The sequence below is a fragment of the Ursus arctos genome, unplaced genomic scaffold, assembly GCF_023065955.2.
Source record: "Ursus arctos isolate Adak ecotype North America unplaced genomic scaffold, UrsArc2.0 scaffold_14, whole genome shotgun sequence".
NCBI lineage: Eukaryota > Metazoa > Chordata > Mammalia > Carnivora > Ursidae > Ursus > Ursus arctos.
This window is the reverse complement of record NW_026622808.1, coordinates 24,636,054-24,660,910: the sequence shown is the minus strand read 5'-3', so window position 1 is coordinate 24,660,910 and position 24,857 is coordinate 24,636,054. Positions and strand designations below refer to the sequence as shown.

The window sequence follows — 24,857 nt, the reverse complement described above, 5'->3', positions numbered from 1 at the left end:
AAGAGACAGGGAGAGAGAAACTCAAGCAGACTCCACACTGAGCACAGAGCTTGACAGAAGGTTGGATCCCATGACCCCGAGATCATGACCTGAGCCAAAACATAGAGTCTGGCACTCAATGGACAGTGCCACCCAGGCACCCCACCCTAGATTACTCATTCTACTTTAAATCTTTTTTTTTTAATTATGTTCAATTAACTTGTGTCAAAATTTCTCGATTCTTCTTATTTCACATTCATGCAAACATTCTTTTTCATTTCAATATTCTGAAAATTTCTCTCAAGTTTTCTTTCAGCACAATAGATGGGATTATAAACCAGTGTGTGTGTGTTTGCACACATTTGTGTGAGCATATTTATTTAAAAGATGTGCATGAGTGCACACACTTACGTCCATACACACACTCCTCACTCTCAAATGTTTTCTTTGCACATGACAAAGTGTATTCAACACTTTATTTATTCCTCACAACATGCATTTCAAGTTCCACATTACCTTCAGAAATAAGGAAACAGATGTCCAGGTGAATTACATTTTTAACAATAACATAAAAATGCAGATCAAACTTCCAGTGCATCTTCTTGAGTTCTTACAAATGAACCCATACAGTATATATGCTTAATTCAAGTATAGTGCCCTTAATTCAGAAATTCGTGCGTTTAATATATCTGTAGCTTATTGTATGTAAACTGCAATAGGTGTATGACTTACATCGGATCAAAAGCACCTGTGGCTGTCACACCTGACAGGGGTGGGAGAAATGTATTATAACCATAAAGAAGGCAAAGTGGCACATAAGGATATAGAAATAGCAAAATTCAATAAGGCAATTTACATTTAGTAAATTAATTTTTGCATAAATTGTAAGATTAACCTATGTATTTAAATGGGGTAAATATCATGTGCTAGTTGAAGAAAGAAACAAACTACAGCTCCGCACAACATAGCAGATGAGCTTTAGAAATACAATGTAGAGATGGTTAATTAGAACACAATACATCAGAACAACTCCCCACCAGACGATCTCATCCAATTATAAAGGCATCATATGAAGACACGTGTTTTCAGAATAGCTGTTTATGCAGTTTTAGCGAACAGATACACTTATAAAAGCAACCAGGACTGAGAGATTATAAAAACCTGCTTCTTCCCATTCTGGGCATTTGCACTGATATTTGGGGACAGAATTCATGATTACGCTGCTATTGAAGTTTCTCAGAGCAGAAGATAAATAAAGTGAGTTACTTAAATGCATGCAGAATTTGAATTCAAACAAGTGGAAATTCTAGGGAATAAATAGAAGGAGCCAATTCTACTTCCATAACCTGATCAACGAATAGCAGTTCCTGACTCTAAGGCTGTGAGTCCTGCAATCATGGGCACTTCTTCTACTCCAGGAACATAGGCCCTTACATCACTGGAAGCCAAATGATTCCCTTCAGAGCGCTGTTTATGTCTCTGTTCCTCAGGCTGTAGATGAAGGGGTTCAGCATGGGGGTGACCACCGTGTACATCACTGAGGCCACTGCACTTGCGTGGGAGCTCTGGGTAGCAGCAGAGCTAAGGTACACTCCTAGGCATGTACAATAGAATAAGGAGACAACTGAGAGGTGAGATGCACAGGTGGAAAATGCTTTATACTTGCCCTGAGCTGAGGAGATCCCAAGTATGGAGGAAACTATCTTAGAATAAGAGTAAAGGATCCCAGCAAAAGGACCACCACCCAACAAGACAGCTGCAAAATACATCACCAAGTTATTTAGAAAGGTGTCAGAACAGGCAAGTTGGATCATCTGATGGAGTTCACAAAAAAAGTGGGGGATTTGGAAGTGGGTACAGAACGAAAACCGCAACATCATTAAACTTTGTAACAAGGAATTCAGGACACACATGATCCAGGACACCAGAACCAGCAGTCCACACAGCCATGGGTTCATGATGACCGTGTAGTGCAGGGGGTGACAGATGGCCACAAAGTGATCATAGGCCATCACACTCAGGAGAAAGACGTCCAACACGGCAAAGAGTATGAGGAAATAAATCTGAGTAACGCATCCTGCATAGGTTATGACTTTGCTCTGAGTCTGATTGTTCCACAGCATCTTGGGGACAGTGGTGGAGGTGAAGCAGATGTCTACAAAGGACAGGTTGGCCAGGAAGAAGTACATGGGGGTGTGGAGGTGGGAGTCTGAGCAGACGGCCAGGATGAGGAGCAGGTTTCCAAACACAGTGATCAGGTACATGGAGAGGAAAAGCCCGAATATGAGGGGCTGCAGTTCTGGTCCCTCTGAAAATCCCAGAAGAAGAAAGTTTGAAATTTGTGTTTCATTGCTCGGTCCCATGTGGTGGAGGTGACTTCTGGGAAAGAGGGAAATAACATGACTGATTTTCACACAAACTTGCACTACTCACAGATTTGAAATGTTACTCGTTCTTCTTTCTAATCTAGAAATTCATTTTAATACATTGTGCATACCTCTGGTCCCCTTCAGGGAATCCCATGTGCCACCATAGTGATGGCATTTTTGTTCCAATCATTTTTTCCCAAAAGGCCATGTGTTCTATAATTTTAATTAAAAAATGCTTCCAAATTTCAGAAATATACAGTGAGTGTTGGCCATGATTTAGGCATTGTCTAGGCAAGGAGTACAGGGTGCTAAGGAACAAAAGTCCCCATCACTCAATGATGGAGAAAGAATACATTCATAAATAAGGTAATTAAATAACATTTCAAATGGGGGCAGGTGGTATGAAGAAAAGGGGTCATCACAAATATGAAGTTTGCTAAAACTGAGATATCAAAAACTAATGATGGAACACCACATCAAAATCTAATGAGGTACTATAGGGTGACTAACATAACATAATAATAAAAAAACTGAGGTACTATATAATAGTACATCATAACATAATAAAAAACGTTTTTAAAAAACTTAGATATAGTTTAAGAAAAAAAAAAAAGAAATGCCTGTTTCACCCAGCAGCCTCAAGTACAGACTTACAGTGCTGTTGGATAAGGGACAGGCGGGGTTAGACAGGGGACACAAGACTAGGGTCACCCAGGGGGCTACATAACCAGTCTCACAAAAATCTCAGATGTGGAAAAAGAGACATGATATTTACAAGAAAACCTGAGTTACAAGTTACAAGTTACAAGTTACCCTGTTTGTTCTAAATAGATAGTTACAAGTCCACCCTGTTTGTTCTAAATAGAGACATGATATTCTCAAATCCACCATGATATTAACAAGAAATGTACCAAGTTCCCTGGTCAGTTTCCATACATCAGAGAGGGAGGCCAACCATGAGCCATAGGAAACAAACTGAAGGTTGCTGGAGGGGAGGTGGGTGGGGGGATGGAGTAACTGGGTGATGGGCATTAAGGAGGGCATGTGATGTGATGAGCACTGGGTGTTATATGCAACTGATGAACTGTTGAACTCTAGGTCTGAAAGGAATGATGTACTATATGTTGGCTAATGGAATCTAAATTTAAAAAATAAACTAAAAATAAAATCTTTATCAATTTAATAGGCCCCAAACAGATATTGTATTGCTATTCTAATTTTCAATTCTTTGTTTACTAATGAGGTTAAACATTTTTATTAAATGTTAGTGGCCATATAGATAACATATAAAATACTTTAAACTGGAGATCGTTAGGAAGAAGTGACCTAAAAAAAATGCATCAGATTCGTTTTCATTTTGCTTTCTGAAATGAGATTGTAACTACATTGCCAGGGAAAATGAGGGAGAGCATCCTGATTTTCCCACTCATTGCATGGACCCTCAGCTTCTGTCTTCCTTTGACTGGGAACAGCTGGCCTTTGAAAATTGGCCACAAGGTGATGCTCTCTGCACAGCCCCTTCAAGCCTTATCTTAGGCTCCTTGAAACTTGACCTCCTCTCCTTCCAGCTCTTTGAAGCCTCATTAAAATTTATTCTTCCCTGGAGGCATGTTTCCTATTTTGCTTCAAATAGATACTTATCTTTCCCTTCAACCAGATTGTAAGTTTCATTGAAAGCCACTTATTTTGTCACACTCCTGTTAGCAACCACAAGGCCAGCTGCCTCCAATGTTTTTCAATGGAAATAAATGTAAAGGTTTAAAAGGTAAAAAGAAAAAAAAGAAAGAAAGAAAAAAAAAAGAACAACCATAAAACCCTCAGTGGCAACCCATTCAGAGCCCTTTCATTCCTTGGGCACCTGGGTGGCTCAGTCCTTAAGCAACTGCCTTCAGCTCATGGCCTGATCCCAGGGTCCTGGGATTAAGCCCCACATCAGGCTCCCTGCTCCACTGGGAGCCTGCTTCTTCCTCTCCCACTCTCCCTGCTTGTGTTCCCTCTCTCACTGGCTGTCTCTCCTGTCAAATAAATAAAATCTTAAAAAAAAAAAAACAAACAACCCTTTCCATTCCTGATAGCTCTTTCCTTTCCCTTCTTAGACTCCATGAGACAAGAGCCCTGCAACAATGCTACATTCTTTGTGGATGGAACTTGTAAACTGATAGCCAAGGGGTTACTGTGAATTTGCTGCAGGAAGTAAGTGTTACAAGGGTGAAGGCAGAAGCTGAAGGCAGCTGTGTTCCAAATACTGATGTTCTTCACCCCAGGACTTCTCTGTCTCTGCTCCATGGACATTCTGGCCAGAGCCTGCCCTGGGGTCGGGGGTGTCCCATGCATTCTGGGGTGTTTAGACATTCCTGTCCCCCACATACCCCTCTCAGTGTGACAAGCAAAGCTGGTTCCAGACAGTGATCAGTGATCCCCTGGGGGACAACCTCACACCCGATTAGAACCACACATTCAGTGTAACAATCTCAACATACTTTGCTAGCACCGTTATAATAGCGGTTTAATAATAAAGAATATGAAAGACCTTCAAAAGTGTGAGTAGCAGTCACTCTGTGAAATTGGTATTAGCACTGAATAAATACATTAATTATTTAATCAAGCAAAGAAACAGTGGTCACTCACTCTGACCTAGGTGGAATTGTGCCTCAGGTGGTGATGGGTCAATGTTCTTGGCTTCCATTCTCTCTGACCCTGTCATCCATGCTCCACTGGGGTGTTGGACTCACCTGGCTGGGTGTGTGACAGGAAGGTGTCCTTGTGGAAGTCTGAATTCCTCCCTGGACAGCAGATGACAGAGACTAAAGCTCTGACTTCAACCGAGAGAGTAGGAAGGAGTGAAGCATCGGCCCCCAGCCAGAATTAGGACTCGGAACAAACAGACAAGGAGCATAGCCCTTCCCGTCCAAGGTTGCACAGGCTGATGGACTGGGGTCCAGGAGGTGTTTAGAGCTCCTCTGTCTGCTCATGAGCACATTTCCCTCTTGTGACTCCAGAGTCTATGCACATGATTCCCAAGTGGAAAAGTCCTCTGGGAAAAAAGGATGTTTCGCCTAATCAATCTCGGTCCCCAGAAGACAGGGTTAGAGGTCAATTGAATCCAGTTCTTTTGTTTCTTTTACTCCCTTTCCCTGAACCTGCCCCCTTCCTGATGTGTGAATTCTCCAGCACCTTATTTCAGCTGCGAGTTATAATTTTCTCCAAGGCTAAGACTAAGGGCCACACCTGGATTAGGGCTTTTATCTTCAAAGCGTTGACATGTGGTGGGGCCCAGCCCTGCTGTCACCAGACAGGGTCTACTTTTCTTTTCAATAAAGCAGAGAAGGGGGTTCTTCTGATAATAAACCTTGGCCACTACACACACTGGCTTCAAGACACGTTGGTCATTACAATTAGGAATTTCTTACTTTATACAGGTTAAGAGCTGTCATTTACTCCCTTATTATAAAATGGTTAGTAATTATAACAGACATGTTGAGACCTTTTTATGTACTATACAGCGTGAGATTCATGTGTCATATGGTTTGTTTGATTTAATGTTTCTAAGCATCTTATCCCTGAGGACGTACATTTATGAACTCCATTCTACATTGTAGGGACTGTGCTTGGCGCTGCCTTGGGTTCTGTTCATATTAAATATCCGAGTATTTGGTGGCCTTGGTTGTCATTCTGTCAGGAGCTTCTAGTTCTCAAGCTCTGAGTCAGTGGTTCTCAACCAGAAATGAATTTTCCTCCTGGGATGTCTAGGGTCTGACGGGATGCTGCTGAACACCTGCCATCCAAAGGAAAGCACCCCCACCACATTATCATCCTGTCACACATGCCAACCGTAAACGCTGAGAGATGCATCTAGACCAGCATCTCTCCAACGTCGGCGTGCCTGTGCGTGCACACGGATCCCACTGCAAATGCAGGATCTGATCACAGGTCCTGGGCGGCCCAGAGAGTCTGCATCTCTGGCAAGCTCCCGGGGAATGTTGATGTGCGGGTCCTGGTCTGTGGATGATGCCTCAGTGAGCAAGGCTGTGTTCCTGTGGAAGAGATAGCTGTAGGTGGTTTCACGTGTTCTGCACCAAATACTGTCTTTGTGTGGAATTTTGAAGGAAGAGTGTCTGACGAGGGATCATCAAGCCCAGAGGTCAAGAGAGAATTCTTGCAAGTTTGACAGTGCACAAAAGGAGATTTTATTATGGCATGGGGACAGGGCCGGTGGGCAGAAAGAGCTGCACTGGGATTGTGAGGAGTGACTGATGACATACTTTGAAGTTAGTGAATGGTAGGGATTGTGTAAGTCACTCAGGAATTTGCAAGCAAGGCTTTCAGCATCTTGAGGGTCTTGCTGCTGTTAGATAAGTTGACATTGGTCTTTAATAAAACAAAACATTAGGCATTGAGGCAGCCACGAGTTCCTTGAGGAATGTCATGCTCTGCATGTTTTGGGTATCTATCTGTTGGCTGCAAGCTGTAAGGAGATTTCATTTAAGCTACATTTCCCTTGCCTTTGTTTCCCTCACCAGTGTATTCATTCCTTCCTGAAGCTGTGTAAATTCCATGTGTATTGCTTTTATGAGCGACACAAAATAATACATTTCTGAAAAAGACGTTGAAGAAGGCAGAAGAAAGCCCTCCCAGATATGCCCACATCTTAATCCCCAGGACCTTCAATGTGTTACTTCTTATAGCAAAGAAGGAATAAGACTGCAGATTGAACAGGGATGCTATCGGCTAACATTAGAGATGCTCATACCAAATCTCTAACCGAGATTAGCTATGAATGTCCAGGTGGACCTAAGGTAGTCACAACGGTCCTCCAAATTTTGACGAGGGAGGCAAAGGAGTTGGTGTTTGAGAGACATTCATAATGGTACCCTGTTGGCTCTGAAGGTGGAGGAAGAGCAAGGCGCCCAGGAATCAGGGGGTCAGCCAGAGGGACTGGAGTTGGAAAGAATACAGCTTCTCGCCTGAGCCTCTAGAAGGAGCTCAACCCCACATGGGACTCCTTCCGAGCTTCTGACTCCAGAACTGTAAGAGCACATGTGTGTTTGTTTTAAGCAAGTAGTGTGGGGATATTTTACAGCAGCCAGAGGCATCTCATGTGGACATCGTCAATAACATTATTTGAGGGAACTGAATATACTCTTCTCAATTCATTCATCAGCTCCCATGGGGAATGGGGATTTTAAGTTGAAACCCACAGTAGGTAGAAAAGAAATTTTAATTTGATTTAGAGATATTCTACCCCATCAGTTGGTACAATGAGTTCATCGTTGCATAAATGTGAATGTTGCCTGACTCTGAGACCTCTGAGGCAGTGGTATAGGAAAAGAACTCATGATCAAGTTAAAGTCACAGTGTAATTTGCAATTCTGTGCCCATATTTTGCATCCATTTATTTCATGTTGATCAACCATTCATCCTTTTCAGTGCTATCCTCTCCACTGTCTCTCAGGATTCCTTTCAACACAAAAGACAAAATAATAGATTGACTGTGTGTGTACAGAAGTTGGGACTGTGCTTCTTTGAAAGAAAAATGTGTAACATGCACACACACACATAGAGAAGACACAACCACGCTGGACTGTTCTCTTTGAAACAAAAAAATAATGTCCACCCATTTCATTTGTTTCTAACAAGGTTCATATATGGAAACATGCACTGTGTACTCTTCACTTTTGTGATGCTTCCTTAATTCATCAAATGGAGCACTCTGAATATGCAGCTATTGTGTGTCATTATCCTCCAATGATGTAATTATGTGGGAAAATACCTTCGGTACAATGCAAAGGGTAGGATTAGAGCACAATGACTCTCCATGGAGGTTTGGGAGAGAGCTCTTCTGTCAGAGAAGGAAAGCAAGAGTTATATGGATGTAGGAACAGTGGGATGAAATACAAATAATTCACATAAGTTAATTTAATTCACAAATAGAAGAATAACTTACATATGGAAATGTAGTAATAAGACCATAAGTTGACTGGTACAGAGAAGCACTACAACCACGTAAACACCATGAATGAGCCTTAGAAATACATGCAGATTCACTCCTGACTCCAGACCCAGGAGGAGCCCTGCAGAGATCAGAAAAGCCTCCCAGAAATAACGCTAATTGATCATAAAGGGATTACTGATGAGGAGAACAAAGGCAAGAGAAATGTAGATAGAAGTCAATTTCCTTACAACCTACAGCCCTTGCTTGATGAATCCCTGAGACACGCAGAGTGTGACACTCCTCCAGGAGCTCATGGCTGCCTCAATGTTGATGCTTTATCAGAGACTAAAAGGAAGCCTATCTTGACAATAGTCAGACCTCTAAGGTCTTGTAAACCTCACGTCCAACATATACAAATTCTTTAGAAACTTCCATTATGTGCACCCCCTCCCTCCATTAACTCAAAAATATATAACCAGTCATCCTCACAGTCCCATGCCACTCTTTCTGTCTATGCTTCCTGACCTATAATAAAAGCCCAGTTTGCATCATAAAATGGATCAAGAATTCTCTCTTAACCTTTGCACCTGACAACCACACATCAGTATGACATCCCATTTGTCAAGGACAGCCTGTTACACAGTGAGAGCTGACTGACACAATCACCCAAGTGAGCAGACCTGAGGCAGTTAGATCATGTGCTGCCTTTACCTGTGGCACAGGACCTGACAAATGAGGAGACCAGTCATGGTCATTGTTACTCACGTCTATTTCTGATGGCTTTATGAACAAGTGACTACATGTGGGCTCCTTCCGGGTCACTGGGGGAGTTTGAAGGACATGCATGTTTGTGCAGAAGAACTGGTGACCCTGAACCACACGAGCAGCAGGACAGCCAGCTCTCCCGTGAAGTGTCTTCTGATCACACAGGTGGAAGAGACTTCTGAGCAGGAAGGGGGTAAAAATGAGTGATGCTGATACTGTTCATTCACCATCCCTTAGCATCTGTGGCAAATCTCAGGAAAAGGGAGTCATTTCCTGTGCCAATAGAAGAGTCCTATTAGCAGGTAGCAGTGGAAGTTTTAAAGTAGAAACAAGAAGATAATTCAGTGATGGAACATACAAGGCACGAACCAATGCTTCATCTCAATGAATAAATAAACCTACTCAGTTGTGGACACACATCTTCCAGCTTCAATAAATAGATGCACAGCATGAACTGTGATGGAAAAAAGAAGAAGAGAAGGAGAAGGAGAAGAAGAAAAAGAACAAGAACAAGAACAAGAAGAAGGACAGGAAGGAAGGAAGGAAGGAAGGAAGGAAGGAAGGAAGGAAGGAAGGAAGGAAGGAAGACAATTTGTGTAGTAACAAAATGAGTGTTTTGAAATGTTGCTTCATCTTATTTACAGTCACCCTGACACAAGGAACACACCAGGTTCATCAATTTATTCAAATTTGCCTTTCCATGTAGACGCCACTGGGAGAGAGATGTTTGCTAATCAGTGCTTCCCAGAGACTCTGGTAGGCTTTCTGGACACTGACCAAATCACAGAATAAAAGCAGGGGACTGGTTCGTAAACACAGCAGCATGATTGTAGAGAAAGTGCCCGACAGTAAGCTTTTGATTTCTGAGGCATCCATTTCAAAGACAGCCATGCTGAGTAAGCACACTGCCAGGTGTGGGACACTATTACCAGATAAGCCCTCAGGCGGTCCCAGCCATGAAGTACCTCTTCAGAAAGCCCTGGGTCACCTCCATACGGACACCATAGTGACCCCCCTTTCCCCTTCAACACCCAATTTCTAGTCATATAAAATTCTACAAAGGGATAAACCCACAAACCCTTCACCACTCTGGCCATGGACCCTAATAAAGGTAGATCCCTCAGAGGAGCTCACTCTCTCCCTCCCTCTCACTGTGTCTCTCCCCTCTGAAACCTCTGGAAAAGCCTTTGGGATCCCCTGTCCCCTCCAGGACCTGTGAGGAGTAGACCTGGTTTTGTTAGAGTCTCTGATGGTGCTGCTGAGGCCTGTCTTGCAGTCACAGTGAGAACCCAAGGGCTGGTGCAGCCACAGCAGAGGCTCTGGTCAGGGAAGCATCTGTGGGAATGTCCACAAGCACAGGGTGCAGGGGGTGCCTAGGATTTACTAGCCTGAGCATCTCTGTCAGGAGCCTGAGACTTAAAGGGAACAGTGATGAGGAAGAGGAATGAAGGTAGAGATGTAAGAAGATGGACAGACACAAGGTCAATACTGGGTTTTGTATTTTCCTCTACAATAAAGTTTCTTGAGGGGCTCAGAGGCCAAGTGTACTTTCTTCTATATGAAGCATACAAGTCATGATTATTATTTTAGAAAAGCTAGGGAAAATTTACTTGACATGGTATAAGTCACTTGAAATGAAATTATTTTTAAGAAATCCAACATGTCCTGTGTAAGATACAGAAATTTAAAGACTGTTGTGACACAAAATTGGAAGAAACGTTGGGACCCTTTGAAAATGGGGAAAGAGGATACCGTCTGTATATCAGAAACATCAGAGGCTTAAAAAGTGAGTACTTCACTATATGAAGACTGTTGAATTCAAACAAATGGAAAATCCAGGAAATACATAGAAGGATCAGATCTATGTCCAGAGTCTGATCAAAGAATAGCAGTTCCTGGCTCTGAGGCTGTGAGCCCTGCAATCATGGACACTCCTTCAGCCCCAGGACCCTTGGCCCTCACATCACTGGAACCCCAATGATTCTTTTCAAACCCCTCTTTATGTCTCTATTCCTCAGGCTGTAGATGAAGGGGTTCAGCATGGGGGTGACCACCGTGTACATCACCGAGGCCACAGCACTTGCATGGGAGCTCTGGGTGGCAGCAGAGCTCAGGTACACACCGAGCATCGTGCAGTAAAATAAGGAGACAACGGAGAGGTGAGACACACAGGTGGAAAATGCTTTATACTTTCCCTGAGCAGATGATATTCTACGTATGGAAGAAACTATCTTAGAATAAGAGTAAAGGATCCCAGCAAAAGGACCCCCACACAGCAGGACAGCTGCAAAATACATCACCAAGTTATTAAGAAAGGTGTCAGAACAGGCAAGTTGGATCATCTGATTGAGTTCACAGAAAAAGTGGGGGATTTGGAAGTGTGAACAGAAGGAAAGTCTCAACATCATTAAACTTTGTAACAAGGAATTCAGGACACAGATGATCCAGGACACTAGAACCAGCAGTCCACAGAGCCGTGGGTTCATGATGACTGTGTAGTGTAGGGGGTGGCAGATGGCCACAAACCGGTCATAGGCCATCACACTCAGGAGAAAGACGTCCAACACGACCAAGAGTATGAGGAAATAAATCTGTGTGACACAGCCTGCATATGTTATGACTTTGCTCTGAGTCTGGATGTTCCACAGCATCTTGGGGATAGCGGCGGAGGTGAAGCAGATGTCTACAAAGGACAGGTTGGCCAGGAAGAAGTACATGGGAGTGTGGAGGTTGGGGTCCATGCTAATGGCCAAGATGATGAGCAGGTTTCCAAACACAGTGATCAGGTACGTGGAGAGGAAAATCCCAAATATGAGGGGCTGCAGTTCTGGTTTCTCTGAAAATCCCAGAAGAACAAATTCAGAAATTTGTGTATAATTTTTTGGTTCCATAAGGTAGATGTGTCTTCTGGAAAAGAGGGAAATAACATGACTGATATTCAGACAAACATGCATTACTCACAGATTTGAAATGCTATATTTTATATTTTGCAGTCCAGACATACTTTGTATTTTGTTTATTGCTTATTGTTTTTGTTTTTAAGTGGGTTCCATGCTGGGCATGGAGCCCAACGTGGGGCTTGTACTCAGGACCCTAGAGGAAAGCTGAGCTGGGAGCACCTGGGTGGCTTACTCAAGCTTTTGCCTTCAGCTCTGGGCATTATCCCAGCGTTCTGGGATCCAGCCCCGCTTCTGACTCCCTGCTAAGCGAGGAGTCTGCTTTTTCCTCTCCAGCCCTTGCCTCTTGCTGTCTCTTGCTCTCTCTCTCAAATAAATTAATAAAATCTTTAAAAACAAAACCTAGCTGAGATCAAGACTCAGACGCTCATTGGATCTAGCCAACCAGATGTTCTCTGAAATAATTTTTAATAAGTTGTATATGGATATGATCTCCTTTAGAGGATCTCCTCTGCCACATCTGGTATTTTTCTTTTTAATTAGCTTCTTCCCTAAGAAATTATGTATTTTGTAGCTTTACTAAGAAATTCTTCATATATTTCAGGAATATAAATTGACTGCTGATGGTGTTTCAGGCACTACATGAGCAATGAGCATCAGCTACGTGAGAACAAAAGTCCCTATAGTGATGGAAAAAAAAAAAAAACGACATATAAGCAGATAAGAGAATTACACTTTTGTAGATGGTGAGGGGTGCTAGGAAGAAAAGGAAAATAGGGATAAAGCAGATATCAAATAGAACATTCTATTTTCATTGTTGTGTGGAAGTGTGTGCCTCACAGAGGGAATGGCCATTGCAAAGGCTCCGAGGCAGGTACTTGTTTCCAATGTTCAAGTCAAAGAAGCAAAGCCAGTGCTTCAGGGGAATGAGCCAGAGGGAGACTGAGGAGAGATGCTGTCAGACATGCTGAGGAGGGACGTGGCCTCTCTGCTACCTCTGAACCCTTGAGGCACAGGGACTCCCTTGTCCACACTGTGTCTCCCACTGCATTCATTGTGTTGCAAAGATATCCCAGGAGGTGAACAAGATGCCCTTCTTGTGGCCTCTCTTGATCGAGTTCTGGCCCCTGTGTTGTGTCACCTTGGGACTTATGAGTCCTGGCTCCCTCTTGTGGGGACAGCTCACACTCTACAGTCACACACACACAGGACCCCATGGCCTCCTGGGTTGTGTTATTCCCCTGTCTTTCTCTGCCCCACCATCCTGGTGACGCCAGGAATGGATTCAACCCAAGAAGGCCAGGTCAGTGGTCCTTCCTCTACAAAATGCAGAAATGGTTCACAGAAGCGCCAATTCTTACTCTGCCCATGGACAAATAGATTTGGAACTCCATGTTGGGATGGGTATTTTCTGCTGTGTATTTCACAAACATTAAAAAAAAGAATCTGTTTAAGAAGTGGAAAGACAAAGAGTGAGGGAGAAGGGGGAACAATATGAATGAGGGAGAGGAATAAGCCAGGTATCCCTGAGAGACTGTGAGGAAGACTCATCTCCCTTGTTTCGGGAAGCATTGCACCCCTGCTTACATGCCCTGACACCCAGCAAAACTAACGTGAGAACACATTAAACTCACCCAAAAGACAAAAGAAGAGATATATTTATAAAATCAAAATCTTACATATGAGAGACCCAAGGGGGAAAAAATGAGCAAAGAGAAAACTAACACTTCACAAAGGAAGCGTACACAATATGACAAAAGGTGGGTGAACACAAACAGAAGAATATCATATATAATGTTCCTAGATGCTCACTTTTTATTTGTTAAATGAGTCAGGAATTGGGTGTCAGTCTTACCACATGGCAAGGTTGTATTTCATTTTGGTGGGAAAGTTTGAATTGCTAAATAAATGCAGGCATAAAGGGATATCTGTCTGGAAGAACATGGAATCAATCCCCTCCCTCAGATCCTACCAAAAACCAGAGGGATTATGACCTCAGTGTCCGTGTAACTACACCATGTATTAGGACAGCGAGAAAACTGCATATAGGGCGTCTGGGGGGCGCAGTCAGTTAAGGGTCTGCCTTTCACTCAGTTCATGATCTCAGGGTCCTGGGATCCAGCCCAGCATCTGGCTCCCTGCTCATGGGGGAGTCTGCTTCTCCCTCTCCCTCTGCCTGCCCTTCCCCCTGCTCATGCTCTCTCTCTCTAATAAATACTTAAAATCTAAAAAAGAAGAAAGAAAGAAAGAAAGAAAGAAAGAAAGAAAGAAAGAAAGAAAGAAAGGAAGAAAACTGCATATAAAACTTACAGGTGGACAGCACTACTTAAATAAGCCAAGAAACTCTGAAGAAAGACAGTAGATATACATAGATACATATATAGATATATAGAGATATATATATTTTTCCATTCGTTTCACATTTTATTCTTCGAGATGATGGATTTCCTTTTGGAGATAGGAACAGAAGTGTTTATGGAAGAAATGCTAAGATACATTGAATTTGCTTCCAAACAATCCTGCGGTGGAAGTGGGGAGAAGTGGGTGGATAAACGTTGGGATATGGTGGTAATTGTTTGCAGAAGAATGATGGGTGCATAGGGTTTTATTAAACTCTTCGTTCCACTTTTTTGGAAGCTTTCCACAATAACGATTCATTGTGGATTTTTTTTCTGCCTCCTGTGAATTAAGATAAATGGTATTACCCACTTACTGAGAACTGTATTATAAAAAAAAGAAGAAGGTAGATATATTTAAATCAAACTTACAGCTTTTATGGTCAACGTATGTTCCAAACATCATTTGAGAAGCAATGATCGGAGGACATCATTGGAAATGCTGATCATGTTTTAAAAATAAGAAGAGAATAACCTATGGGTATAGAATAGAAAAGGCGATCAGAATGGTCATCAAATATCTGAAGTTTACTGAAACTGAGGGATAGTTTAAGAAAACTACAAACATTCTATCACCCAGCAGCTTTCGGGTGCAAACTGACAGAGCTGTTACATTGTTGTGGCTAGAACTTTTAAACTAACACCCAAAGGGTGCCTCTGAATTTGCTGCAGGAAGTAGGTGTTAGAAGGGAGAAAGCAGAACTGAAGGCAGCTGTGTTCCAAGTACTGATGCTCTTTACCCCAGGGGCTCTCCAGGCACCCCTCTCAGTGTGACAGGCGAAGCTGGTTCCAGTGATCACTGACCCCGCGGGGGACGACCTCACACCCGATTAGAACCACACATTCAGTGTAAGAATCTCAACATACATTTTCTAGCATCTCTATAATAGCAGTTTAATCATAAAGATTATGAAAGACCTTCAAAAGGTGAGTAGCAGTTCACTCTGTGAAATTGGTATCAGTACTGAATAATTACATTAATTACTTCATCAAGCAAACAAACACAGTGATCCCTCACTCTGAGCTAGGTGGAATTGGGCCTCAGGTGGTGATGGGTCAATGTTCTTGGCTTCCATTCTCTCTGACCCTGTCATCCATGGTCCACTGGGGTGTTGGACTCACCTGGCTGGGTGTGTGACAGGAAGGTGTCCTTGTGGGAGTCTGAATTCCTCTCTGGATAGCAGATGACAGAGACTAAAGCTCTGACCTCAGCCGAGACAGCAGGATGGAGTGAAGCACTGGACTCCAGCCAGAATTAGGACTCGGGACAAACAGACAAGAAGCATGGCCCTTCCCATTCAAGGTTGCACAGGCTGATGGACTCGGGACGAGGAGGTATTTACATCGCCCTGTGTCTGGTCATTAGACCAATTTCCTTCTCGTGATTCCAGCCTGGTTCCCAAGTGGAAACCTGTTTTGCACACAAAGAAATTTCTCTAATGAATCTTTGTTCCCAAGGGACCCGTTTGGAAGAAGTGAATCGATGGGGCCCCTGGGTGGTTCAGTCTATTGAGTGTCTGCCTTTGGCTTGGGTCGTGGTCCTGGGGTTCTGGGGTCCAGCCCCATGTCAGGCTCCTTGCTCCATGGGGAGCCTGCTTCTCCCTCTCCCTCTTCTGCGCCCCCTGTTTGTGCACTCCCACTCTCTCTCTCAAATAAATAAATAAAAATCTAAAAAAAAGAGAAGTAGTGAATCTAGGGTTTTTTTTCTAAGCTTTTATTTAAATTCTGGTTGTTTTCTTTACTCCCTTTCTCTGAACTTGCTGCCTTCCTTGTACGTAACTCTCCTAGCATCTTATCTCTGCTCCAGGTTATAATTTTCTCCAAGTCTAAACCAGAGTAACCTGCCTGGGTTAAGTCTCTTTATCTTCAAAGCATTGACATGTGGTGGGGATCCAGCCCTGCTGTCTCTGACAGGTTTTATTATTATTATTGTTATTATTATTATTAATATTATTATTATTATTTTAATAAGTTTGAGAAGCTGGTTTGTTATTGAATACTGACCCCCAAGTGTCAGAGTCAAAGTGTAATGGGAAAGCAGACTTTGGGATAAAAAACACTAGCTTTACTGCTTTGCCAGGCAAAGGGGGCTGCCCCAGGCTAGACCCTTCAAAACCTGCAAGCCCAGTCAGGAGGAAGGGGCTGGGGTTTGACAGGGAAATACAGGATCTAACTGGTTTTGACAGGAACTGGGTACTTGCTACCAGCTCCTTTGTCCTGTCTTTGGGGTAGTCCCGGGTTCTTAGGACAAAAGGCTGAGAAGGAAGTGGAGAAAAGGGCTACTTTAAAATTGAGCTTTGCTGAAGCATTGGTGCAGCCATTTGGACTTTTGTTCATCTTTTTGCTGGTAATTGGTTTCAGATTCTTGAAAATAAATGTTGGGCACGACACACATCGACATCAAGACAGTTTTGCCCTTACAAGTGGCAAGTGGGTGGCTCAGTGTGTTAAACATCCAACCCTTAATATCAGAGTTGTGAGTTCAAGCCTGTGATGGGCTCTGAGCTGGGAGTGAAGCCTACTTAAGAAATAAAAAAAAAAAGAGGGTTCTTTTGCCATTACAATTAGAATTTCTTACCTTATCGCAAGTATAGAGCTGTCATTTAGTCCTTCATTATAAAACGTTTGTTGGCTATAAATGAAATAACTAGGTCTTTGTGCGAGCATCACCTGTACTGAACACCTTTTGCAGATTGGTTATATTTTTGCAAACGTGTTATCCCTGTGGAAGTACATTTCCCAGCTCCATTCTCCGCGTAGGAATGGCGCTTGGTGGCGTCTAGTGATCTGCCCCAAGTTCATGTTCAAGTACGTGGTGGGTCTTGAGTGTGATTCTCTCAGGATGCTTCTAGTTCTCAAGCTCCAGGACAGTGGTTCTCAACCAGAAATGAATTTTCCCCTGAGGATGTCTGGTAACGTCTGATGCTCTGAACACCTACATCCACAAGAAAGGAGCCTCCAAAAATAGAATTACGCTCTCCCAAGTGTCAAAGGGAAGAAGTGAGAAAACCTTTTCTAGAACAGCTTTTCTCCAACTTCAAATTGTCTACAAGGTGTCCATGAATCCACACAGATCCCGCTACAAATGCAGAATCTGATTGCAGTTCTGAGTGGCCCAGAGATTCTGCCTTTATGGCAAGCTTGCAGTTGCTGTTGATGTTCGGGTCCTGGTCTGTGGACCACTCTTTGCTTAGCAAGGCTGTGATCCTGCGTTAGTTAGCGTAGGTAGTTTTAGGTCTTCTGCACCAAAAATTGCCATTGCATGTAATTTTGAAGGAAAAGGGTATTCACTCATTCTAGAAGCTGTGCAAATTCTATGTTTCTTTTATATACAGGCCCTAGAGTGACATAAAACACGTTTTTTTTGTTATATATATATTTTATATATTTATATTTTTTGTTCAATCTCTCTCTATATATATTATGTAGTTTCTAGTAGAGTTGACACACAGGTTACATTAATTTCTGGAGTACAGCAATGGGAGACAGAGGCTTTCAGTTATGGAATGAATAGGTCACAGGAATAAAAGTCACAGCATAAGGACTACAGTCAATACATTGTAATAGTGTTGTATGGGGACAGATGGTAGCTACACTTAGGGTGAGCAGAGCGTAATGTATAAACTCTTCAAATCATGATGTGTACACCTGAAAGCAATATACTTCTGAAAAAGACTTTTGAAAAAGAACTTCTCAAACTCAACACCCAAAAAACAAATAATCCAATCAAGATCTGGGCAGAAGACATGAACAGACATTTCTCCGAAGAAGACATACAAATGGCCACCAGACACATGAAAACATACTCCACATCAGGGAAATACAAATCAAAACCATCTCACACAGGTCACAATGACTAAAGTTAACAAGTCAGGAAGCAACAGATGTTGGCAAGGTTGTGGAGAAGGGGAACCCTCTTCCACTGTTGGTGAGAATGCAGGCTGGTCCAGCCACTCTGGAAAACAATACAGAGGTTCCTCAAAGAGTTAAAAATAGAGCTACCCTATGACCCAGCAATTGCACTACTGGGTATTTACCCCAAAGGATACAAACATAGTGATCCAAAGGGCACCTGCACCCCAATGTTTATAGCAGCAGCGTCCACAATAACCAAACTATGCAAAGGGCCCAGATGTCCATTGACAGGTAAATGGATAAAGAAGATGTGTTATGCTAAACAAAATAAGTTAATCAGAGAAAGACAACTATCATATGAACTCACTCATATGTGGAATTTAAGAAACAAAAGAGAGGATCATAGGGGAAGAGAGGAGAAAATAAAAGAAGATGAAATCAGAGAGGGAGACAAACCATAAGAGATTCTTAATCATAGGAAACAAACTGAGGGTTGCTAGAGGGGAGAGGGGTGAGGAGAATGGGGTAACTGTGTGATGGGCATTAAGGAGGGCATGTGATGTAATGAGCACTGGGTGTTATTATAAGACTGATGAAACACTGACCTCTTCCTCTGAAACTAATAATACATGATATGTTAATTGAATTTAAATAAAATTTTTTTAAAAAAGATTTTTAGAAGAGAGAAGAAGGGTCTCCCAAATATGTGCACATCCTAATGAGTACTTACGAAAATGTTATTTTGTAGAGCACAAGGAAATTAAGGCAGCAGATTGAACAGGGCTGCTAATTAGCTGCCATCAAGATAAAAAGATAAGCTTTGATTGTCTGGGTGGGAGGAAGGTAATCACGAAGGTTCTCCAAATGTTGATGAGGGAGACAAAGGAGTTGGTGTTGGAGAGACATTCAAAATGCTGCCTTGTAGGCTCTGAAGGTGGAGGAAGAGCCAGGAGCCCAGGAATCAGGGGCCAGCAATAAAGACTGGAATTGGAAAGCAAACAGATTCTCTCCCGAGCCCCTAGAAGGAACTCAGCCCTGCAGACATGTTGCTATTAGCCCGATTGGGACTCCTTCCGAGCTTCTGACTCCAGAACTGTAAGAGCACATGTGTGTTTGTTTTAGGAAACCAGTGTGGGGATACTTTACAGCAGCCGGAGGAATCTCATATGGACAAAGTCAATAACATTACGTGAGAAAACTGAGTGTAATCTTCTCAATTCATTCATCAGCTTCCCTGGGGAATGGGCATTTTAAGTTGAAACTCACAGTAGGTAGAAAGGAAATTTTAATTTGATTTGGAGATATTCTGTCCCATCAGCTGGTGCAGTGAGTTCCTCGTGGCATCTGACTATGGGACCTTTGAGACAGTGACATAGGAAAGGAGCTCGTGATCAAAATTAAGGTCACTCATTGAAACTTACATCTCTGTGTCTATATTTCTGCATCCTTTTACGTCATGTTGATTCAAATGTCCATTCTCTTCATGGTACCCTTTCCAGTTCCTGTAGTTTCCTTTCAATGTAAGTGATGAAATCATAAATGTGTGTGTATCTGTGTGAGTGAGCTTATGGGAAAGAAAATGTATACAAACACACACATACACATTTCACCCTGAAATGTTTCTTTGAGACAAAAAGGAAATTCCATACATGTCATTCATCCTCACGATATCCACATGGAGTAATGTTCAATATACAACAGTGACTTGAGAAATCAGGAGACCAAGGCTCAGATGCTTGAAGTTTTAGAAATTACCTAATAAAGTAGCAGGGCACCTGGATGGCTCAGTCAGTTAAGTGTCCAATTCTTGATCTCAGCTCAGACAGTGATGTCAGCGTTGTGAGTTCAAGCCCCACATTGGGCTCTATGGTGGGTATGGAGCCTACTTAAAAATATTACCTAACAAAGCAGTTAAAACTTATGTGGCATTCTTCAATTATACACAAATAGAAACTTGCACTATATGCTCTTCATTTTTGTGGAGCTCCTTTAGTTCACTAAAGTGTACGCTTTACATATGCAGGTTATTGTGGGTAATTTTACTCCAATGATTGATTCAGTGGAACTGATCTAATGGTGCATGGCTACAGGTAGGATCTAGAACACAGGCAGCTGACTCTCACTTAAGAGGGGTGGGAGATAGCACTTCTAATGGGGAAGAAAGCAGGTGTTAATATGGATGTTGAACAACAAATTAAATTTAAGTAATTCACATGATAAACTAATTTTTATGTATAAATAGAAGATTAACTAACAAACGGAAATGTAATAATAAGAGCCCATAAAGTGGCTGGGACAGGAGAGCATTACAGCCACACACGACACCATGGTTCAGCCTTAGAAAAAATATGTAGAGATTCACACCTGACTCCAGACCCATGAGGACCCAGCAGAGATCAGAAATGCTCCCCAGCATATAATTCCAGTTGATTGTAAAGTTGTCATGAGATCCCATTTCACAAGGACAGCCTGTTACACAGCAAGAGCTGACTGACACAACAATCCAAGTGAACAGACACGAAGCGATCAGAACAGGCTCCTTCCGGGTCACTGGGAGGGTTTGAAGGACCTGCACATCTATGCACAAGAACTGGTGACCCTGAACCACACGACCAGCAGGACATCCAGCTCTCCCGTGAAGCACCCTCTGATCACGCAGGTGGAAGAGATTTCTGAGCAGGAAGGAGGCAGGAAATGGATGATGCTGATATTGTTCATTCATCATCCCTTAGCATTTGTGGCAAATATTAGGAAAGGGGCTTACTAGTGTGACAATAGAGAGAGTCGTATTATCAGGTAGCATTGGAACTTTTCAAGTAGAAACAGAAGACAATTCAGTGATAAATATATATGACACTAACTGACCCTTCACCTCAAGGAATAAACCCCCTCAGTTGTGGACACCGATGGTCAATATTTCCACAAATACATTCACTGTGTGAATAAGAAATATTTTGCACAGTAAGAAGATGAGTACAATGAAATTTTGCTTCCTCGTATTTATGGTCGTCTCTGATGCTAAGAATGTATTAGATCGATCTATTTATTCAAATTTGTCTTTCCATGCAGACTCCACTGGGAGACATACACATGCTGACAGTGTCTGCAGTGGCTACGATGGGCTTCCTGGACACTGAGCTGAACCACAGCGTAAGACCAGGAGACCAGTTAGGAAACACAGGAGCATGTTTGTAGAGTAAGTGCCTGACATTAAGCTTTTGATTTCTGAAGCCTCCATTTCAAAGACAGACATTCAGATAAACATATTGCCAGTTGTGTGTATGACACAATTACTATATTAGCACGCAGGCCACCCACCATGTACCGATTTAGAAAGCCCTGGTGACCTAGATAACCACCATGAGTGACCCTACTTTCCCCTTTCTGTGCCAAATTCTAGTAGGGTGCTCTTTGTATGGTTTTGTTGTTATTTTTTTTTTAAGATTTTATTTATTTATTCGACAGAGATAGAGACAGCCAGCGAGAGAGGGAACACAGCAGGGGGAGTGGGAGAGGAAGAAGCAGGCTCATAGCAGAAGAGCCTGATGTGGGGCTCGATCCCAGATCGCCGGGATCACGCCCTGAGCTGAAGGCAGACGCTCAACCGCTGTGCCACCCAGGCGCCCCTGGTTTTGTTGTTATTTTTAAGCACTGTAGGAAAATATTTTATTATATTCTCTTTAATTTTTTATTTGAGTATATAGACACACAATGTTACATCAAATTCAGACATACAACAGAGTGATTCATTGTCTCTCTGTTTTGCTGTGTTCACCTCAAGTGTAGCTGCCCTCTGTCCCGTTACATCACTGTTACAATGTCATTGACTGTATTCCATATGCTGTGCCTTCCCATTCCCATGATTTATTCATCGCATATCTCCATTTCCACTCTCCTTCACCAATTTTTCCCACCCTCCAACTCCACCCGTGTTTTAAATTCACCAGTAAAAAAATGAGCACAAGTCCCTAACCACCCACCCATGGACCCCAATGAAGACAGATCCCTCAGCGGTGCTCAGTCTCTCTCCCTCTCAATGCCTCTCTCCCCCTCTGAGACCTTCCAGAATGGTGTTTGGGATCCCCTGTGCCCTCCAGAACTTGTGAGGAATAAACCTGGTTTTGTCAGAGTCTCTGATGGGTGTTGCTGAAGCCTGTCTTGCAGTCACAGTAAGAACCCAAGGGCTGGTGCAGCCACAGCAGAGGCTCTGGTTGGGGAAGCATCTGTGGGAATGTCCACAAGCACAGGGGTGCAGGGGCTGCCCGGGCTTTCCTAGCCTAAGCATCCCCATCAGGAGCCTGAGATGTAAAGGGAACAAGGTAAGAATCCACATTATCAGGAAGAGGAGTGAAGGTGGTGATGTAACAAGATTGACAGACTCAAGGTGAAAACTGGAGTTTTATATTTTCACCTACAATAAAATTATATAAAGGGCTTGTTGACCAAATATAGTTCTCTTTCCACAAGAATATACAACCCATGATTATTATTTTAGGAAAGCTGGGGAAAATTTACTTGGCATGATTTAAGTTCTTTGAAATGAGATTATTTTTAAGGAATCTAACCTGCCCCATGTAAGATACAGAAATTTCTAGGCATCTGTGATTCAAGCTTGGGGAAACATTGAGGACATATGAAAATGGAGAAAGGGGAAAACTATGTATCAGACAAGGCAGAAGCTTAGAAAGTAAATACTTAAATGCATGGAGAAGTTGAATTCAAATAAATGGAAATTCTAGGAAATAAATAGAAGGAGCAGATTCTACTTCCACAATCTGATCAACAAATAGCAGTTGCTGGCTCTGAGGCTGGGAGCCCTGCACTTCCTCAGCCCCAAGATGATGGGCCCTCACATCACTGGAACCCCAATGATTCTTTTTAGAGCCCTCTTTATGTCTCTGTTCCTCAGGCTGTAGATGAAGGGGTTCAGCATGGGGGTGACCACCGTGTACATCACCGAGGCCACTGCACTTGCGTGGGAGCTCTGGGGAGCAGCAGAGCTAAGGTACACACCGAGCATCGTGCAATAAAATAAACAGACAATGGAGAGGTGAGATGCACAGGTGGAAAATGCTTTATACTTGCCCTGAGCTGATGATATTCTAAGTATGGAGGAAACTATCTTAGAGTAAGAGTAAAGGATCCCAACAAAAGCACCACCACCCAGCAGGACAGCTGCAAAATACATCACCAAGTTATTAAGAAAGGTGTCAGAACAGGCGAGTTGAACCATCTCATTGAGTTCACAAAAAAAGTGGGAGATTTGGAAGTGTGAACAGAAGGACAGCCGCAACATCATTAAACATTGTAACAAGGAATTCAGGATACACATGATCCAGGACACCAGAACCAGCAGTGCACAGAGCTGGGGGTTCATGATGACCGTGTAGTGCAGGGGGTGACCAATGGCCACAAACCGGTCATAAGCCATCACACTCAGGAGAAAGACGTCCAACACAGCAAAAAGTGTGAAAAAGTACATCTGGGTGATGCAGCCTGCATAGGTTATGACTTTGCTCTGAGTCTGGAGGTTCAGCAGCATCTTGGGGACGGTGGTGGAGGTGAAACAGATGTCTACAAAGGACAGGTTGGCCAGGAAGAAGTACATGGGGGTGTGGAGGTGGGAGTCTGAGCTGACGGCCAGGATGATGAGCAGGTTTCCACACACAGTGATCAGGTACATGGAGAGGAAAAGCCCGAATATGAGGGGCTGCAGTTCTGGTTCCTCTGAAAGTCCTAGAAGAAGAAATTCTGAAATTTGTGTATCATTTTCTGGTTCCATGTAGTGGAGGTGACTTCCAGGAAAGAAGGAAATAGCATGACCGATTTTTATACAATTGTGCATTACTTACATATTTGAAATGGTACATTTTATATTTTGCAATCCAGAAATTTATTTTAATATATATATAAAACATAGTCAAAATTTCTAGGGATTGGAATGTGGATGACTTCAGGAGGCTCTTATTCTTTTGCCGGGTACCTTGGTGGCCTAGACAGTTAAACATCTGCCTCTTGATTTGGGCTCGGGTCATGATCTCAGTGTCCTGAGATTGAGCCCCTGCATCAGACATCATACTGGACGTGGAGCCTGCTTACTCCCCCTGGCTCCCACAAACTCTCTCTCTTTAAAATAAAAAAAAGTCTTTTCCAAAAGTATATCATTTCAGGCCACTCAAGGGTCCTTATATAAAATAAATAAACACACTCCAATGTTTATTACAGCATTATCCTCAATAGCTAAAATATGGGAAGAGCCCAAACATCCATCAACTGATGAATGGATAAAGAAGATGTGGTATACATCACAATGGAATATTACTCAGACATTAACGAATGAAATCTTGCCATCTGCAACAACGTGGATGGAACTAGAGGGTATTATACTAAGTGAAATAAGTCAGTCATAGAAAAAAAATACCATATTTCGCTTGTATGTGGAATTTTAGAAACAAAACAGATGAACACAGGGGAAGGGAAGGAAAAATAAAATAGATAAAAACAGAGAGGAGAAAAACCACAAAAGACTCTTAACTCTAGGAAACAAACTGAGGGTTGCTGGAGGAGAGGTGGGTGGGGGGATGGGGTAACTGAGTGATGGGCATTAAGGAGGGCACTTGATGTAATAAGCCCTATGTGCTGTACAAAACTGATGAATCACTAA

The 24,857-nt window shown here is 42.7% G+C and overlaps 3 protein-coding genes across 3 annotated transcripts; all 3 read right to left on the bottom strand.

Annotated features, from left to right (window-relative positions):
• Positions 1-1,409: 1,409 nt before the first annotated feature.
• Positions 1,410-2,342, bottom strand: LOC113249387 (olfactory receptor-like protein OLF4). Its single transcript, XM_026490905.2, has one exon. The coding sequence runs from the start codon at positions 2,340-2,342 to the stop codon at positions 1,410-1,412; it is 933 nt and encodes a 310-aa protein (XP_026346690.1).
• Positions 2,343-11,003: 8,661 nt separating this feature from the next.
• On the bottom strand, positions 11,004-11,936 carry LOC113249389 (olfactory receptor 7A17-like). The gene has a single exon (XM_026490907.2). It carries the CDS (start codon positions 11,934-11,936, stop codon positions 11,004-11,006), a length of 933 nt encoding a protein of 310 aa, XP_026346692.2.
• An 11,106-nt stretch (positions 11,937-23,042) lies between these two features.
• On the bottom strand, positions 23,043-23,975 carry LOC113249246 (olfactory receptor-like protein OLF4). Its single transcript, XM_048227119.1, has one exon. It carries the CDS (start codon positions 23,973-23,975, stop codon positions 23,043-23,045), a length of 933 nt encoding a protein of 310 aa, XP_048083076.1.
• Between the last annotated feature and the right edge of the window lie 882 nt (positions 23,976-24,857).